This window comes from Dunckerocampus dactyliophorus, chromosome 9, assembly GCF_027744805.1.
Source record: "Dunckerocampus dactyliophorus isolate RoL2022-P2 chromosome 9, RoL_Ddac_1.1, whole genome shotgun sequence".
NCBI classification, from domain to species: Eukaryota; Metazoa; Chordata; class Actinopteri; order Syngnathiformes; family Syngnathidae; genus Dunckerocampus; species Dunckerocampus dactyliophorus.
The window spans coordinates 5,413,266-5,433,425 of NC_072827.1; the positions used below are offsets into that span (position 1 = coordinate 5,413,266).

The 20,160-nt window shown below is 41.6% G+C and overlaps 1 protein-coding gene across 1 annotated transcript in view; it reads left to right on the forward strand.

Annotated features, from left to right (window-relative positions):
- Nucleotides 1-734: 734 nt before the first annotated feature.
- LOC129187344 (aryl hydrocarbon receptor-like) overlaps nucleotides 735-20,160 on the forward strand; it is a 73,069-nt gene continuing 53,643 nt past the window's right edge. Inside the window, exons 1-2 of the mRNA XM_054786462.1 lie at nucleotides 735-1,216; nucleotides 2,773-2,960. Coding sequence (XP_054642437.1) covers nucleotides 1,176-1,216; nucleotides 2,773-2,960 — 229 coding nt within the window. The 5' untranslated portion in view covers nucleotides 735-1,175. The remainder of the gene's footprint in view (nucleotides 1,217-2,772; nucleotides 2,961-20,160) is intronic.

The window sequence follows — 20,160 nt, forward strand, 5'->3', positions numbered from 1 at the left end:
TCTCGTAAAATTACTGCAGATTTTTTATTTTCGAAATATTTCAACTTTTTCTGAAGTAATCTTTGTAAATTCTCTTGTTGTGATATTTGAACTTTATTCCCATCATGTTGGGACTTTGTTTCGTAATATTCGAACTTTACCCCAACCTCATTTCCCCCAAAGTACAAATGTGTTTAGTTTTGTTTGTTTTTCATAATATTATGACTTTTAAAAAATAACATTTTTTTCCTTGCTTTTGAGTAAAATTGCATTTTTATCATTTTATTCTCATGAAATGGTGCCCTGTTTGCGGTGTTTCTCTTGTTTCTCTTCATATTTGGACTTTATTCTCGTGAAACTGCTGCTGTTTTTGTCGTTTAAAATGTCCAATCAGCTTTCTTCTTTTGGGAACGACGACTTGCCCAGTTTGACCCTGGAACGGACGAATCGGAGCGCCTTGCCGCCGTGTCAGCCCCAACCCCTGACCCACATTCTCACGCCAGACCTCCACGCTCAGCTCCGCCTCTCATTGGTGCAGGAGACGGCCTCGCGCACGCGCTCTGGTGCGCGCGCCAGGCCCGGTGTTTCCAGGAGAGTCTCTCGAGGGGGCGCGCGCACACAAGCCCCGCCCGCCTATCACGTCCGCCCGGAGCGAGCGAGCGCGCGCGTCTCACCCGATCTGTGCCGGGCGTGCCCGCCGGTGGAATGCGCGCCCCCGTGGCACCCCCCCCCGCCCCATCTCTCCTCCTCCCGTCACTGCAGCTTCCATCCCGGCCGCTTTATGGGCAGCGCCGATGTTCGCTGATTAAAATGTAGATATTTAACCTTCACTTTATGCACTTTTTTTCTGGGGGGGGGAGGGTATCCTTCGGGATAGATTGTGCACTTTGAGCATCTTCTTTGACGCCGTTGCGCGCGTGGAACAAGTGCATGTGTGCAATGGGACAACTATTGTGGATTATTGCACGACAGCGGCTCGTGGATGCTTCAGGAGTCTTTTGAAAGTCCATCTTTGCGCTGTTTTGGCTTTATTTTTCAAATGCATTTTTTACAGCCTTGATTCTTTGGATTCAAGCAGCAACAAAAAAAATGCGTCAGTTGCCCATGTAGCGCAAAAACAAGAAGAAAAGAAAACAAAAGGAAAAAGAGGCGCAGAGTGTTTGCGGGTCATCAGGCTTACATAAGCACCGAGCGTCATGTACGCAGGACGCAAGAGGAGAAAACCCGTCCAGAGAGCGTAAGTCAGCTTTCATTCCGCTGTCTTTTAGCCTTCAAAACACATGTCTGCACGAGCCCATGTCATTTTCTGTAGGCGACATGTGCAAAATGGAGTTTATGTACGCATTTATTTATTTATTTATTATGATCATCGTTTCGAAATGCGCATCTTTGTGATTCGGATCGAAAAAAAAAAACCAAAGTCGACTCCCCGGGTGAAAAATGTCATCTGCTGATGTGGAAACTAAAGTTTGCAGTCGCCGAGCAGGCCGAGGATTACTGCGGGCCTGCTGCCGTGACCTTCAAAACAAACGGCAACCGGATGCACGGACGTGCGGTTTACACACCGAATGAAAGGCCGGGAATCATCCGCAACGAAAAACGTCACATCGGCGCTGTTCTGTTGTTTCCTTCTCGCTGGTGGGGCGTTTTTGTTGTTGTTGTTGTTTTTTTAATCCCGAAACGCCCTTCTGAGATGCTTCGTTCTCATTTAAATCCATAAGGGGGGGTTGTGGCCCTAATAATACGAACAATCTATCAAATGTTTGATTGAAGGGGTTGCGGGATTTCAAATGAGGCGTTTTCGGCCAACGTCATCGAGTGAAAACGGAGGAAAGTAACGTTTGGAATGCATCACGACGTATGCACGTCATTGATTCATGTCATGTTACTTGGGGGGGGGGGGCTATATGAAAAACGAAAGGCATTTTTTCTTGTCCGTCCGAGCATTCGGCATCTTTTTTTTTTGTCTTTTTTTTCTCTCCTTTGGTTTTTTTTTTCTCGGCGTAAATGCTTTTATGCTTCAGTGAGCACGTGAGCAGGTCAAGCACGCGGACATCCGTCACCCGTGCAGGATAAACACACCTCATGCCCGCTGATAAAACACCAACTACTCTAAACACCCCCCCCTCCCCCCTCCATCGAACAAATGGTGACGAGGCCCGCCGCAATATTAGGTGCACGTGGTCCAACGCAGAAATGCTGCTTTGGCAAAGAGATGGTTTATTTTGGGGGGGCTTGTAGTTTGCCAGCCCTCTCCCGTAGCTCCACGATTACAGCATCATCTACACAAATATTTCATTTTTAACCTTGTTTTATATTTAACATGTGCACATAACGCATTCATCATTCCTTTGAAGTGTTTTAAATGGGCGCTAAAAATGTTTATTTGTGCACTTGCGTCACGCCAGGCCTGTTTTTGGGCCTCTGGTTCTGATCTGATCTATAGAAGTATTTGATTGTACGTAGCGTTACAATGTACGCACAGACCACATGTGCTTCTTTTCACTTCATATGTGTATTTAATATATGTAGCGTTATTTTACCTGTCCAAATGGACCGAAAATAGCTCAAAGAGATCATATAATTGACGTAAATATGAACTTGTGTTATTATTTTCGATATATTCATATGGAATAATGGGATGAATGTGGATATAATATGGTAATAATAGTTGTTCGGGCTTTTCTCTTCATTTCGGTTGTTGAGTGAAAGCTGAAGTAAAATGCCCCCAACAACAGCGTGTCCCAATGGACCAAAAATGTTTCAGTTGCAAGTTTTTCTCTCGTCCGGCAGGGTGAAACAGCCGCCGGCCGAGGGGGCCAAGTCCAACCCGTCCAAGCGGCACCGGGACCGTCTCAACGGGGAGCTGGAGCGCCTGGCCGGCCTCCTGCCGTTCCCCGAGGAGGTCACGGCCAGCCTGGACAAACTGTCCATCCTGCGGCTGAGCGTCAGCTACCTGCGAGCCAAGAACTTCTTCTCCGGTACGTTCTGTCCCGGCACAAACGTGAGACGAGTCCCGTGAAATGCTTGCTGGGGGCGTTTAGACGTGGGGGCCAGGCAGTGGCGCCTTTTTCCCCGTCATGCGCAATTTGATCCCGGTACGGAACATTTGCATCAACACCCCGGTGGCGTGTAGCTGTCACGTTTTGCAACAATGGCGGGATCACGGATTGGACTGTTTGGCAGCGAGCAGGTGGAGGTTTGCGGCCGAAGCGGGTTGCTAGAGAAGTCAGAGGAATCGGGAAAAAAAGCCAGACTTTGGTTCAAGATCACTCCAGCAGGTGGCAGCCACCAAGTCCTTCTGGACTAAGTAGTTTGCTGCCGAAATGGGACAGAACTAAAACGAAAACAAGGCCAACAGTTTGGTGGAAAATTAGCATCTAAGTCTAAAATCTAGCATCTATAGACTGAAAATTAGCATCTAAGTCTAAAAACTAGCATCTATAGATGGAAAATTAGCATCTAAGTCTAAAAACTAGCATATATAGACTGAAAAGTAGCATCTAGGTCTAAAAACCAGCATCTTTAGACAGAAAATTTGCATCTAAGTCTAAAAACTAGCATGTATAGATGGAAAATTAGCATTTAAGTCTAAAAAGTAGCCTCTATAGATGGAAAATTAGCATTTAAGTCTACAAATTAGCATGTATAAATGGAAAATTAGCATCTGTAGTCTAAAAACTAGCATATATATAGACTGGAAATTAGCATATGTGGTCTAAAAACTAGCATCTATAGATGGAAAATTAGCATCTAAGCCTAAAAACTAGCATGTATAGACTGGAAATTAGCATATGTGGTCTAAAAACTAGCATATATAGATGGAAAATTAGCATCAGTAGTCTAAAAACTAGCATCTAAATACTGAAAATTAGCATCTACTTCTAAAAACTAGCATCAACAGATGGAAAATCAGCATCTAAGTGTGACGGATGCCAGCCTGGGAGGCTGTGCAAGTGTACGTTGGTAAACCTCACTCCCTCTGCCTTGAGAGCTGCGCTGAACACGCGGTCGACAGTCCGGGCTTTTGGCCGCGTGGTCAGCGCTCACGTCTCCCATTACGAAGGTCCTGTGTTCGAGCCCCGCTGTGGGCAGTGCGGAGCACGGCGGGTCACATAAGTCTAAAAACTAGCATCTATTGATGGAAAATGAGCATCTGTAGTCTAAAAACTAGCATCTACATTCCAGCAATATGCATGATAGGTTCATTGGAGACGCTAAAAATTGTCCACAGGTATGAATGGTTATTTGTCAATAGGCAAATCTCTCTTAAAGAATAATACTCCTACATCTAAAATATGTAAAAACATCTTGCTTGAATCATTTATAATCATTATATTCTTAAAAGTCGCAAGAAAAATATTCCAGATATCAGAATTCTCGCCAAGCACATTTTGCTTACCGCATTGGCAGAATTTCTTTGCTTGAAATAAGAAATGTTGTCTCACTTTAACATCATTTGGACTTCTTTCAAGTATGGCTGTTTTTGCAGTGCACCTCTTGGCCCAAAATGAGCATAGTGTATATTGATTTAAAACCATAGACCAAAAGTCGCATCTACAGACAAAAAGCTGGTGTATTTAGACTAAAAACCTGCATCCATTTACTAAGAATTAGCATCTTTAGCCTTAAAACTAGCATCAATAGACTAAACACTGGCATTTTTAGACTAAAACTTGCATTCATATACTAAGAATTAGCATCTTTAGCCTTACAACTAGCATCAATAGACTAAACACTGGCATTTTTAGACTAAAACTTGCATTCATATACTAAGAATTAGCATTATTAGCCTTACAACTAGCATCAATAGACTAAACACTGGCATTTTTAGACTAAAACTTGCATTCATATACTAAGAATTAGCATTATTAGCCTTAAAATTGGCATCTATAGACTAAAAAGTAGCATCCATAGACTAAAAACTGGTGCAGTTAGATAAAAACGTGCGTCAATACTCTTAAAAGTTGCATCTTTAGACTAAAGTGTTGAGTCCAAAGATGCATTTAGAAAGAATTAGCGTCTTTAGACTAAAACCCAGCATCTATTGAGCACAAACTAGTATTTATAGGCTAAAAAACAGCAGGCCAAAAGCTGAAAACTCTCATTTTTAGTCTAAAACCTTACATTATTGACTAAAAACCAGCATCTGTGAAAAAAACTACTCTTTCTACACAAAAAATGGCATCTATGACAAAAAAGTGGCATCTTTAGACTTAAAACTAGCACCTATAGACTAAAAAGCAGCATCTATAGACTAAAAAGTAGCATGATAGACTAAAGACTGAAAACTAGCATCTTCGGACGAAAAACGCTCATCTGGAGACTAAAAATGAGGCATCTTTAGACTAAAAACTTGCATGTGTACACTAAAAGACTAGCATGTGGGCTAAGAAGCATCACATCGCAGGCTGAAAGCTAGCATCTACTGACTAAAGACTAGAATGTGCAGACTTGAAAAGTGGCTCCAACGAGCTGCGGCAGAAGTCCAAGCGGAGCGCAAACGAAATAAACAGCAAGAGCGAAAGTCAGTCAGGCTGGACTGGTTTGCTGCCGTTTTTATTTGAAGGACTAATTGAGGCCTCCTGGTCCACCAAAGCCTTTTGGTACCGAGCCAGAATCTCCACCTTGAGGACACGTCGACAACGACAACAACAACAACGCTCGCTTTGTTCGCCGAAGAGCGAGCGGCGGCGAGGAGGCCCCTCAATATTTCATTGACAAAGCGTGCCCACGCGCCGCCCTGACGCCGGTCGCTTTTGAGGCGGAGGAGCGCCGCTCGGGCACTCCCTTAAAAAGCGGCTTCGTTATTTGCGGAGAGAAAGGCTGCTGCAATGCGGCCGTCGGCCGCTCTGCACGGATGAATAATTCACGGGAACTCTGACGTTTAAACAATTTATGACACGGAGGCAGAGCGCTGTTTGTTTAAGGCGACGGATGTTTGGGGGAGGGGGGGGGGGACGGGATGGGGCGACAGCGGCTCAGAGCGCATGTGTGTGCTTGACTTGGAGACGTGTCCAAACAGAAACATGTCCTCTACGAGGTCTGGGGGTTCGGCTTTTGAATATTTCATGAGCAACCGGGGCGGGGCGGGGCGGGGGGCAGCCTTCCTTCTTCTTTCTGTTTCCTCCCTCCGATAACACGCCGACGTTCTCAGACCCGTCCCGCTCAATTATTCATGACAGATTTTCAGCGGCGATGGGTCAAAGTGTCTCCCGAGACACACAGACAGGTCCCGGTGTCTCACCCCATTAGCCGGCGTACCCAGCATACCTTGCGGGTTTTATTTGGATTGATTTCTTCGGACCTTCTCGGATCCGTCCCGCTGAATTATCGACGACGGGTTTTTCAGCAGCGGGAGGTCAAAGTGTCCTATTGGACACGTCTTGTCCAAGCGTATTAGCCTACTTCCCGGACCCTCCCTAAGTAATTAACCGGCTCAAGGCTCGCTCCGGGCTGCCTTTGCTCTCAGCCGTCGTTTGTTGTATGTAAACACTCTAAATCCTTTTTTTTGGGGGGGGGGGGGGGGGGGGGAGGGGTGCGCGGCGCCCGCGGGACGTTCTAAAAATATAAACATAATAATAACCTTTACCAAAAAACAGCACTCGTCATAATATGAGTGATTTTAGTAGCAGGAAGTTGGAATGTTATTGTGACATGATGGTGATATATGTAGCATACATGCTAATGTACACTCATCATCTCATTGTACTTGGGGGGGCCAAAGTGCGGCGCCGGGGGCCATTTGCGGCCGATAATTGTGCTACCAAATATCGCCGATAATATTATCGACAACATTTTTTGTCTTTGTCTTTTCTGTGCGTTGTATATATGGAAAAACAACAACAACAACAGCAGCAAAAATGGAAAAGTCACGGCATGAGGGAAAATGTCATTTTAGTGGCATGACGTTGAAATATGAAAGGAAAAAGTGGCATTTTTCTCATCAATAAAGTTGCAATTTCTGGGAACTTAGCTTGGCGCTAAATGTACAACATGGGAATAAAGTCAAAATATAGAAGTCCAAATAAGAGAAGTGGAAATGTTTGGAAAATTAGACGGCAGAAATTGGACCAGAGTCAGGTCAAAATGCCACGAGGAAAAAATAGTTTTCTAATTTGAAAAAAGTTGCAATTTTATGAGAATAAACTTGTAAAATGAGGATCAACATCATTTTAGTAACAATGTTGAAATAAAGGAAAAATACACGACGATACAAGAATCCAGTAGATGTTTGAAGAAGATATGAAGTCATCATCACGAGAAGAACATTTCCAAGAGGAAAGCTGAAAATGAAAGCAGAAATGGAAAAAAAGTAAAAAGTCTTTTTACGGGAATAAAGTCAAAATATCAGGCCTCCTCAAATGAACAATTGGACGAGAATAAACTTATAAGGTTTTTATGGTGGAATAAGGTGGACATATTTGGGGAATCAAGTCGACAGGAAAACTTGCAAGAACACCAAGAATGAAATTTTAAAAACAAGATTGTATGTATGATATTTTATATATACTATTTATATATTAAAGAAGTCGTAATATTATGACATTATTATTGTTAGTATATATAAATATATGCTCAAATATAATAATAATAATAATAATTAATAATAATTAGTAGTAGTATATATAAATATCAATATTAAAATATAATAAAAATAATAATTAATAATATTATTAATAATAATATATTATAATAACAATACTAATTATTATTAGTATATATAAATATATGCTAAAATACAATAATAATAATAATAATAATAATAATAATTATTAATAAAAATATACAATAATAATAATTAATAAAAATTATTATTAGTATATATAAATATCTGCTAAAATATAATAATAATAATAATATTAATTAATATTATTAATAATAATATATAATAATAATAATTAATAAAAATTATTATTAGTATATATAAATATCTGCTAAAATATAATAATAATAATAATAATATTAATTAATATTATTAATAATAATATATAATAATAATAATTAATAAAAATTATTATTAGTATATATAAATATCTGCTAAAATATAATAATAATAATGAAATAATAATTAATGATTATTAATAAAAATATACAATAATAATAATTAATAATAATTATTAGAGTATATATAAATATCTGCTAAAATATAATAATAATAATAATAATAATAATAATTAATAATACTATTAATAATAACATATAATAATAATAATTAATACTAATTATTATTAGTATATATAAATATCTGCTAAAATATAATAATAATAATAATAATTAATAATCTTATTAATAATAATATTTAATTACTATTAGTATATATAAATATATGCTAAATATAATAATAATAATAATAATCATAATAATAATAATAATAATAATAATAATAATAATAATATTCGGAGTAGTAGTATATTAGGATATACTGTGTATCATTTTTAGGAATATTATGACAAACAAAACAAAATAAAGTCGGAATTTCGGGGAAAGGAGGTTGCAGAGAAAGTTGTAACATTGCGGGAATAAGGTGGAAATATTTCGGGAGTAAAGTCGAGAGGAAAACTTGCGAGAGGAAAGTTGAAACCGTTGCCAAAAAAAAGCAAAAAACAAGAAGCAGAATGAAAACCGCTGTTGTTATTCCACGAGAATAAAGTCCGAACGTGAAGAGAGAAAAGAAAAACGATTGCAATTTGACGAGAATAAGCTTACGGAAAATAACGTCATTTTAGTCGCATGGAGCCGAAACATTCCAGAACAAAAATATGTTTTTTTTTAAAGTTAAGTCACGATGTTGTGAGAAGTAAACAAAACAAAATAAAGTTGTCATTTTTGGGGGAAATGTCCAAATATGATGGAAAGAAAGTCCTAATATTCCGAAAAGAAAACGTATTTAAGTTGAAATATTTGGAAAATTCCAAAAAAAGCAGCAAAAATGGGGCAAAGTTGATATTAATGCTATGATTTTTCCCTGCGTGACAAAGCTGGAACATCATCCTTTCATCTGGAAGACTGTTTGGACCCCCCAGGTCTATGCTGTGCGGGGGGGGGGGCGCCATCGTTAGCGACTGGAAGTGTAGTTTTGCTGTTCAAAGCGTCCGAGGTGCGGACGTGAACGTGAACAAAGCCTCGGTGGTGAAGCCGGCGGCTGTTATCCAACCCGGCAGCCATCTTGGCGGTTGTCGGGAGCTGTAATGGCCTCACACTTCTCGGCCTGGCTGGGGTGGGGGTGGGGGTGGTGGTGGAGGCGTGGGGGGGCCTTAAACCCCATAACGCCAGGATGACCCCCCGCCTCCGCTCTCGTCTCCACAGCTGTTGTCTGCCGTTTGGACGGCGAACTGTCAGATGCGTTCGCCCTGTTGGAGATCTTTGAGTTTGGTTTGCCGCTTATTCTGCGCTCCTGCTTGTCGAGCGATACCGCCGGCAGGATTAGGATTACAGCCGAACAAAGACAGAAGCCTCCAGAAGACGGTCAAAGTCCATTTGCTGACTAATGTGTGGCGTTATCCCGCCTGACAGATGGCTGGAACGTTTGTCAGGGCTGGCGCTCCGCCTCGCCTCGCCTCGCCTCGCCGTCCTGACGACTTGTGGCGCTGGAGCACGTCTGCTTCCAGATACGTAAAAGTACAACGTGCGGATTTCACCTGCCTTTATCTGCCGTTTCCTTCTCCTTGTGGGGTTCCTCCGCCGCCAAGACTCCTCAGAGGTCTTGATGAGATCCAGGATGACATATCTAAGCCAATAAGGGCTTTCCCAGAACCCCCACCCCACCCTTCAACCCCCTTGTCTTAAAACCACGGTCACATGACCACAGCAGCGTAGCTATTATTGTTCCTGGTGCATGCTGCGTTCCCTGAAGGCTTGCACTGGACTAATGCTAGAGAAGTCCAGATCAAGTGAGAGAACCATCGTAACAGGAAGTATGACCCATTTGCTTGGCGGTGTATCGTTTTGTATCGCAACGTAGAGAAACCCGACATTCGTCACCACCTTCTTTCTGACAGCCAGCGCCTTTTAGACGCCCGCTGGAAGTTTCTCACGCCTTGCAAACGGAGGTCGATGGTTCAGGAAGCCGTGGCGTTGCAAAAAGTCCTTGGAATCCGTAATGACATTGGCCGTACAGCCCTGGTTCTGTGCCACCGCGGGACCGCGTGTGCACGACAAGTCTTGCAGGGACTTTAACAAAGAAACCACAGCCGTGCTAAACATGCTAGCAATGTTGTTGTGATCACGTGGGCGCTGCAGGGTGAATAGAAGCGCCGCCGCCGAGTCTGGAATGGACTGCTTGCATCGGGGTGTCAATGTCGGAGATTTTAGATGCAGGCTGATATAATCTGATATTGATCTTATTTATTAAGTATTGTGTAAAACTATGACAGGAACAACTTCAAATTAAAAGCACTAAACAAATACACAGCCACCACCCAGCAGTACCAGCCTGGACGTTGTTTTTCACTCAATAAAGTCATCAAATTGGATCCGCCATATTGGATGTGGCAAGGCCGCGCTGTAAGTGAATACAAGTAAATGTACTTACGTTCATACGTATTATTATATTCTGTATTTATTAGATTATATTATTATATATTATATTGTTGTTGCTTTACAAGCATTTTACACAAGAAAAAGATATGTGATGTTACACATATCGGTATTGGTTGATATCGGAGTTGGACAATATCAGCATATCGGTTATCAGCAAAAAAGCCAATATCGGACATCTCTAATCTATATATATATTTGTTTATTTGTTTTACGGTTGGATACTTTTTTGATCCTTGAGACGTCACGGGCGGTTGTCGTCAGCATTGTGGAGTACAGCCGCCAACAGTAGCCCGTTTTCCCAAAGTCTGGTGCTTGTATTTATTCAAGTTTATATATTGCTAAATACTGTATAAATTGAAAAATGTTGAGATTCTTTTATTAAAAGAACCTTTATTACACTCAGAAAAGAAGTAAAAATGGGCACAGTTAGGCATCGGTAGCAAGGGTTTGGGTTTACACGTGAAAGATAGCGTATGTATCATGACCACGCTTAGCAGTCGTCAAGTGCGTCGCATTAATAGAGCAGCACTAACTGCACACACACGACACTGGATGGAGGCGTACGTACAGACGATGAATTATGCACGACCATCTCAAGCAAATAGGACGGCACGGTCGTGAGCGACTAATTCAAGTGATAACGAGGCCAACTGAACGAGACAACACGTCCATCCGCCCGGGTCGGGTAGCGCGTTTCCTCTCTTTCTACGGAACCGGTTCTTTTGGCTCCCAAATGGTTCCCCAGATTTTTCAAACGCATTTCTTCAGAATGATATCAAATGTTTATCAAATGTGTCAATACTGGATATTAATTCATAAATCGTGCTGTCTTGGGGTTTAATACGGCTTGTTGTTGGAGAAAGATGCATATCTCGGTAAACGTTACGTCTTTATGACCTACATGAAGCATTTTCAAGCATAAAAAGAAGAAAAATACAAATACACTAGGTCCCCAACTTACAAACATCCAACGAGCGAACACTGGCTGATACGAACACAAGCCGACTGGTCTGTATTTTATTTTATTTTGCCTTCTAGTCGCTCCATCGGTATTTATACTGCTACATGCTTGACCAGTAGAGGGCACTGTGACACTGCACTGGGGTGGCGGAGAAGTGAAGAAAAGCTACGTTGTAGTTGTACGATACAACCCGGACAGAGCGTGTGATTAAAGTTTATGAAGAGTTAATAGGCCTGCTTAATTCTACACCACCCACAGAATACTACCTCTTTTAGAAGAGTCTAACGACGACCATTTGTCCTTTTTTCAATATCTCCTCCTCCTCCACCACGACGACGTATGCTCGACCACTCTTCTTCAAAGGTAAATAACATTTATCATTACGTATTATTATATCATTTTTATTATTATTGTTTTTTTCAATAATTATCCTGGTTTAATATTACTACTGCATCCAAACTCATACTTACATACATACACATGTACTGTATATGTATACACGTACATGTAGTACCTATATCATTGGCAATATTACTTTTCCCCTACTTAAGAACAATTCGACTTAAGAACAGTCGTCAGGAACCAATTGCGTTCGTAAGTCGGAGACCTCGTGTATAAGGCATTCAGAAGACACATTCATAGACGTTGTGATGAAATGTAGTATTCTACTAGGTGTCAGGTTTATCTTCTCTCATTATGTCTACTAAATTGGGTAATAGGAGTGTAAAGGCGACTATAGGGGTGTTATGTTATGGCTACAAGGCTCTAGTCATGTCAAAAAACGTATTTAGAAGGCCATAAACAGGTTTTCCATGCTCTAACTGCGAAAATATTCCATTTCTAAATAAGGAATCCTACCTGGCGGAAATTCACCTATCACGGTCGGGCCAGGAACCAATTAGCCGCCATAAACGAGGGATGACTGTATTGTTCATATGCTCAGTATGGAAAATATTATTAGAAAAAACAAAAACAGAAAGGCACATCTCATTTTGACAAATGTCGTGCGTACGGACGGTGGCCTAGCGGCTAGCGCGAGTAGAGTTAGCAGCCGGGGGATCGTGTTGGAACACCGGTGTGTGGAGTTCGCATGTTCTCTGCTTCCTCTCACATTACAAAAATACGCATGCTAGGTTCAATGGACACTGTAACTTGCCCATAGGTAGGCCTGTCACGCAAACAAATTTTGTCCTACGAATTATTGCCGATGAATGATTTTGCTGTCAACATTATTTTGAGACCGTTTTTTCATGAATGTAACGATAATATATGGCATACTATTCTCTATTTTATTGTTTTCGTCGCAAACCTATTCATGTCAAGAAATAACGACGTGCAAACGGGCTGAAATTGACATCAGACGCACCAAAAACATATTCCATCGTGTAGCACACCACGCACACAGCTAGCGAATGCGCACTCGCGCGCAGCCTCGCCTCCGCCCGCTGACACACAGACGCTGAACGACTGACAAGGAGGGTTCGCTCACTCCGTTCATTTTGCTATAGAACCAACACGCCCGGCTGTCGAGACAGATGCACAGAGTGAACCCTCTTTCATCCAGCCTGTTTGGTAGAGAGAGAGGAGGAGGAAAACAAACACTCATGCACATGTCAATACATCCAGGTTGACAAAATGAGGGACCTTGTTTGTATTTATCATCTGGTGAGTTGATTTATTGATTATCGTCACAGGCCTATCCATGCAGAGAGAATGGTTGTTTGTAGCGAGAGTTTCAAAACGATAACTTCCGATATGGTACCGATAACTGATCTACTTTTTTCAAATTTAGATGTAAGTGTAGTTAGTGCACACCTGGAGGTAAGAAGGACTGGAACAAATCAGGATTTGTTGATTTGTCCTAATGAAATATGATCACATTACTACGACCACGTCACTACTCTCAGGAGAACCAGACTATAGAGGGGGAGGAGCCACCTGCTGTGGCCCAGCAAGGTGCACTGTATTCGGGCACACGCTCCGAGCAGCCAGCGAGACGCCACGGAGGTCTCTGGCAAACCTTTTGCACTTTTCAATGGCCGTGGCACACCAAGCTCCAGGCGTCGTAGCGATGCTGGCGTTTCAGGTGGCTGATAAGGTTTTTTTGTGTTTGTTGTGGGCTTTTTTTTTTTTACCCACCTCATCACGGAGCATTTGGCACACGTCTTTAAGTGAATGTTTACAAGTGAGCTCCGGGGGCAGGAGAAAAAAAAGGAACGCTTGATTTGCTCACCCGCACAGTACGGGAAACCTCGCCTCATTGCAGCATGATATAAAAATATCGCTTATGGGGAGCTATTTTGATTGTTATCAGATTTGTCGGTATGATGTCACAGTTCCCTGATATCGGCCCGATAATGATCGTGCACCCATAGTTGTTATATCAGGGATCGACAACCTTTAGCATCAAAAGAGCCATTTGGGCCTGTTTCCAGCAAATTAAAACCTACTTGGAGCCACAAAACCTATTTGACCACTAAACAGAAGGTAACGCTACGTACTGTATATATGTACTGTATATATGTACTGTATATATGTACTGTATATATGCACTGTATATATGTACTGTATATATGTACTGTATATATGTACTGTCTATATGCACTGTACATATGTACTGTACATATGTACTGTATATATGTACTGTATATATGCACTGTACATATGTACTGTATATATGTACTGTATATATGTACTGTATATATGCACTGTACATATGTACTGTATATATGTACTGTATATATGTACTGTACATCGTTTTCTCCAGTGGATTGTCCTCCTTTTCTGTCTTTGTAGCAGAGTGACCAGCCACACCCGTTGCCACCACTCTTGCCAACTCGTCACAAAGAAAAGCAGCTATTGGCTGACCTAGAAGTCTCTGTATGACATCATCGATCGGCTAATTTGCGTATCATGAAGAAAAAGATAAAACTGCAGCCTCATCGTATTTAGTCCTGACTCTGGGGACTAAACACCATCTAGTGGTACACCTGTCATGACAATTCGTGAAAAAAATGGTCTCAAAAAATGTTGTCGATAATATTATCGGCGATAATTGGTAGCACAATTATCGGCCAGAAAATTTGTTATCGTGGCAGGCCTATCTATATGCGCCATGTGATTGGCTGGGGTGCACCCCGCCTCTGTGTATATATATATATACTGTAGCAGTTTTGACTGTCGAGACAGCATTCATCGCAGCCTTTACGGCCGAGGGAGTGAGGTTTACCAACGTATACTTGGAAATATACTCTTTAAAGGAAAACTGAACTTGTTTTGGACTGTTGCCCATCATCCACAATCATGATATGAAACATGAACACATATGTCTTTGTCTTTTCTGTGCGTTGTAAAGATATTAATACAGATAGAAAGAGCCGGCTCATTACTGCACGTAAGGACATAGTTATTCCTCCTATAAAGTCAGCTGAAAAAGTTTCCAAAAAGCACCAACAACACACCATTTATACACAGTATAGTGTGGTGTGCATATTCACCAAGCGACAGCGACATTGTTATTATTATTATTGTTATTATTGACATTGTTACACCAATGGAACAACATTACTGGCGTGTTGACACTTAGCCATAACACACCGGCTAGCTACTAGCCGGCTAGCGAGTAGCTCGACCACAGACTCGCCGCAGACACTACAAAAAGGTAAGGCTACATACTCGAGATGCTGCCGCTGCTGCTGCGTTTATATTTCTGAGTTTGGACAAGTTAACGCTAGGTGCAGGCGTTGCTTTCTACGACGTTGCTATGTGAAATCAATGCGCCGAGCAAGGAAGTTCCGGTGATGCTTAGAATTGCCGAAACACACAAACTACTGTAACTATTCCATGTTATCATGAATGTACGTGCTGCTGCATGGTCAAAGCATGGATAGAAAAGATATTGGAGGTTTTTGGAGGTGTTTTAATAGCGCTCATAGGTGGATCCCGTTACGTGCACTACTGGGCTGTGGCTTTTTATTTGTTTATCTATACCTTTAAAACGCACGCAAAAGAGAAAGGCACGCGTGTTCGTGTCTCACACAAGGACTGTGGATGATGGGTTCCTGAAAAAGTGCAATTTGAAAGTCTAATCATACTTCGTGCACGCAGGAGTGCGATGCATTTGCAAAAATCACAAGATAGAATTTTGAAAACAAGTGTGATATGTTTTCAAACATTTCAAAAACAAAGACCTATGAAATCAAGTCCTTACTGGGGAAATGATATAAATGAAATGTTAAGCACAAGTCAGTGACTTGACCTTATTGTGCACTTGGAGCAAGATAGTATTGGTACTTTGTGGCTGACAGACGTAAAAAGTATACTTTCAGTATTATTAGTTTTAGTATTCAAGTATAAGTCTAGTATTATTGTACTTGGACTTAGACTTTTGTTTTCGCTTTTGAGTACAAGCCAAGTATACTTCACTGTACTATTCTGTAGTACGTAGAAGCTACTTCATAAAAAGTCAACTTCAAGTATACTTCCTCGGTTTTAGGATACTTGAATCAACTTCTTTTTGTTAAGGCTGGCTTGTGGGGGAAAAATAAGGCGAGCTCGTTGACTTCCAGGAGGAAGCGCCACAGCACGTTGCCAAAGAAGACAGCGAGGCCCGTGTTAATGTAATTAACGTCCATACGTGGATGGAGCCGCGCAGGCACGCACATGCTCGCCGCTCATGTCGGTCGCAGCGTAGCGGCCATGTTTGCTTACGTAAGCCGGCTGCTCTGACTGTCGTTTGTTTTTGTGTTTGAAGCCTCCCCCACACATGATCAGCAGCGGGTCATCCCTTCATAACGACCCCCCCACCCCTCCGCCGTCCCGCACATAGCCTCGCGGGGTTTAACCCCCTCCTCCCCGTCCACACACACACACCACAGCCAGGAATGCAGGCCACCGTAGGAGAGAACCTGGTAATCAGCGCTGACTCCGCCCAAATCCCATCACCTCCCCTCATAAGCAAATATGCAAGCATGTGATGGAGGAAAACCTCCAGAGACACGAAAGCAGCACAGGGTGCATGCCCCCCCCCCCACACACACACTGCATTAGCGGGTGCGTGTTCATGTGTGTTGCATGCATCCATGTGTGGGTGGGTGTGGGGGTGGTGCTACGTGTGCATCGCGTGTCCACGCTCTGCAGTGTTCAGGGGGTGAAGGAGTTGAAACGTTCTATATTTACTCGCTGCCATTCACACTCTGCTAGAATAATTAGCACACAAACGCACATGCACGCCGCCTGTGCATGCATGCACACTTTGGCTCTCCCGTTGCGAAAGCAGATAGTTTCTATCCGTACATTTTCTTTCATGGTAGCAAACCGCATGTGAGGTCTTCTCAGCTGCAGGGAAGATGAAGGCAGCTTAACCGCGTTTAGTTTGGACTCTGGGAACAGCCAGTAATCCCAAATCAGCCGACCCGAGAGGTCTGCAACGTTTCGTAATGGATCAGGAGATCCCAAAAGTATTCAAGAACCTAAAACGGGGAAGCGGTTGGGCGCGATTTGCACAATCATTACATTTGGAACTAAAAATGATTGTCATGCTAGTTAGTATAAAGAGAGTTAAGCCTGTACAGCAATCCCTTGTTTAACAGTTGATTGGTTCCACAACCCAGCATGATGAGTGAGGGAGTCCTAATTTATAAATGCAATATTTTGGTAGTTAGAGCAAAGAAAACCTGTTTACCACCTTCTCAATTCACTTTTTAAAAACATTATTAGAGCCCTCTAGGTATGAAATAACACCCATATGGTCACCTTTACACTCCTGTTACCCAATATAGTCAACATAAAAAGACAAAATAAGACATACAGTATAAGACTCATACTCGTATGGATTGCTGTAAATGTGTTCCCGTGGCACGGACAGGGAGGGACGTCGGAGGTTCAGAGTTGCGTTTTGGCTTAGCGTGGGTTACGGTAGTGTTTTTATCAGAGCTTTTTATGAGGGATGCCTGACAGAAAATGAACAGGCTTTTATAGCCTGTGGTCTTAAACTTTTGATCAGCTGATAAACATCCTATTTCAGTTCAATTGTTGTTTTCAATAAATTACTTTTTCAAAATGCTTTTTGTCTCACTCCCCCTTCTTGTTTTTAAATATTGTAGCTCTACTTAAAACCTCATTAAGATCCAAATGTGCAAAATGCTAATTCTAGCAATTTTTCAACTGGTCTGAAGATTTTGATCAGGAGTGTGTTTGTTCGTACAAATTAAACATTTCCAAGCATAAAAAAGGCTAAATGAACAACAATACAAATATATATTTCTATATTAGTTCATTGAAGGCATTCAGAAGACGTTATGGTGATATGAGAATGGGATTCTCCACTGGCCACTAGGTGTCAGTAATGTTACTTTAAGGTTTGGTGACCTGATCACTGCAACAACAAGCTTTTATTAGGGGTGCTATTTCATGTCTGGGCAGCTCTAATAATGTTTTACTTTGACTTTTTAGAAAAGTGTGAACAGTTTGACAGATCTGGAACCAATTAACCGCCGTAAACGAGAGACTACTGTGAACCGAAAATACGCTAACGGGCGTAAGCTAACTGAGGTTCCCACTGTATTGTTGTTATGGAGAGCCACGCACCTCGCAAGCAACAGCACCACAAAACCACCCGTGGAAAATCACGCTATGGCGGGACACTCGCTTCACCCGTGCTGTTGTGTTGAAAGCTGTCGAGCACAAACACCAAGCGTGGTCATGCATCGAGTGGTCTGATTTTGGAACGTTATCTTCCTGGATAATGGACATCCGCGAATAAATGGCAATTTTGTGGCACCTCTGCGTGGAAGAAGCTAAGTCCTTACCACCGCCTCCCCAAAAGGCACTGCTGGGGCTCCAACCCAGGATCTCCTGTTCACTAGACAGGCGCCGCGATCACCAACTAAGCCACGGCGCCACCCAAGCTGGTGTGGACACAAATACCAGATCTGGAACGGGGTCTCTGAGCCTTACTCTCACACATTGCAAATAAATCTGAATGAGGTTCCTGCATGAAAGCAGCAGCAGGTCACGTCTACACTTTGTCCTGTGGCCTACATTCTCAACTCAGGCCAGCCGCCACAGCCCGATTGCTGTGCACTTGCTGAACGCACGGATTTATTTTTAATTTTGGCACACGTTCCTACATGTGAGCCGCTGCTTTACTGGGTGCCGGAGTTGGATAAATGATTCTCTGTAAGCTGGCGTGTTATGCTGACCTCATAGACCGGGGGTGTCCAAACCCTTTCCCAGCCAAAATTGAAGGATGAGAGGGTGGGGCAGGTTGATAAAAAAAATATATATATATACATATATATATATATATACAGTATATGTATAGTGTATATGTATATTCTAACAAGAAAAAGTCAGAGTTTTCCGAGAATAACGTTGTAAGATTATGAGGAAAAATAACATCAGTTTAGGAGCATAAAGTTGAAATTTTAAACAAAGGCGTATTTTTTTTTTTTGTACTATGTTGTACTATGAAAAACGAACAAAACAATCATAAAATTGTAGTTTTTGCAAAAGTTGGTATCAGAAAAAGTTATGATATGAGAATAAAGTCAAAATATGCAGGGAATAAAGTCCGAATTAAAAAAAAGAAAATTTGCAAGAAGAGAGTTGAAATAATTTCAAAATTTAAAAAACAACAACAGCAGGAATGCCGAAAAAACATAGCTGTCATTTTACAAGAATAAAGTCAAAATATTAAGAGAAAAAAATAGCATTCTATCGAGGAAAAAAGTCACAATTTAATGAGAATAAAATAATAAAATTTATATTTAAAAAGTTATGATATGGGGATAAAAATATATAATATATATTTATAAAAAAAATAAAATTAAAAAAAATAAATTAAAAAAAGTTTTAAAAAATTATAATATTAATATGGGGATAAAGTCCTATTATTACAAAAGCAAAATTTAGGAAATTATTTATTTTATTATTCTGGGACTCCAGCCAACCACAGTGAGAGCCATTATCCACAAATGGCCAAATCTTGGAACAGTGGTGAACCTTCCCAGGAGCGGCCGGCCAACCAAAATGACCCCAAGAGCGCAGCCACGAACAACATCCAAAAAACTGCAGGCCTCACTTGCCTCAGTTAAGGTCAAAACAAAACAACATTAAGGCTTGTCTCCATTTTGACCAGACTAAAGTTGAACCTTTTGGAAGGTGTGTGTCCCATTACATCTGGCATTAAAAAAAAAGAACATAACAGCAACAGTAAAATATGGTGGTGGTAGTGTGATGGTCATCAGGACCTGGAAGACTTGCTGTGATAAATGGAAGCATGAATTCTGCTGAAGGAGAATGTCTGACCATCTGTTGGTGACCTCAGGCTGAAACCAACTTGGGTTCTGCAGCAGGACAATGATCCAAAACACACCAGCAAGTCCACCTCTGAATGGATGAACACTTTGGAGCGGCCTAGTCCAAGTCCTGACCTGAATCCTATTGAGGTGCTGTGGCATGACCTTAAAAAGGCGCTTCATGTTGGAAAAGCCTCCAATGTGGCCGAATGACAACAATTCTGCAAAATTCCTCCCCAGCGCTGTAAGAGACTCATTGCAAGTTATCACAAACACTTGATTGCAGTTGTTGCTGCTAAGGGGGGCCCAACCAGGCAATCACGTATTCAGAGTCACATTCTCACGGCAGGTCGTGTTCTTATGCATCACATACTATGC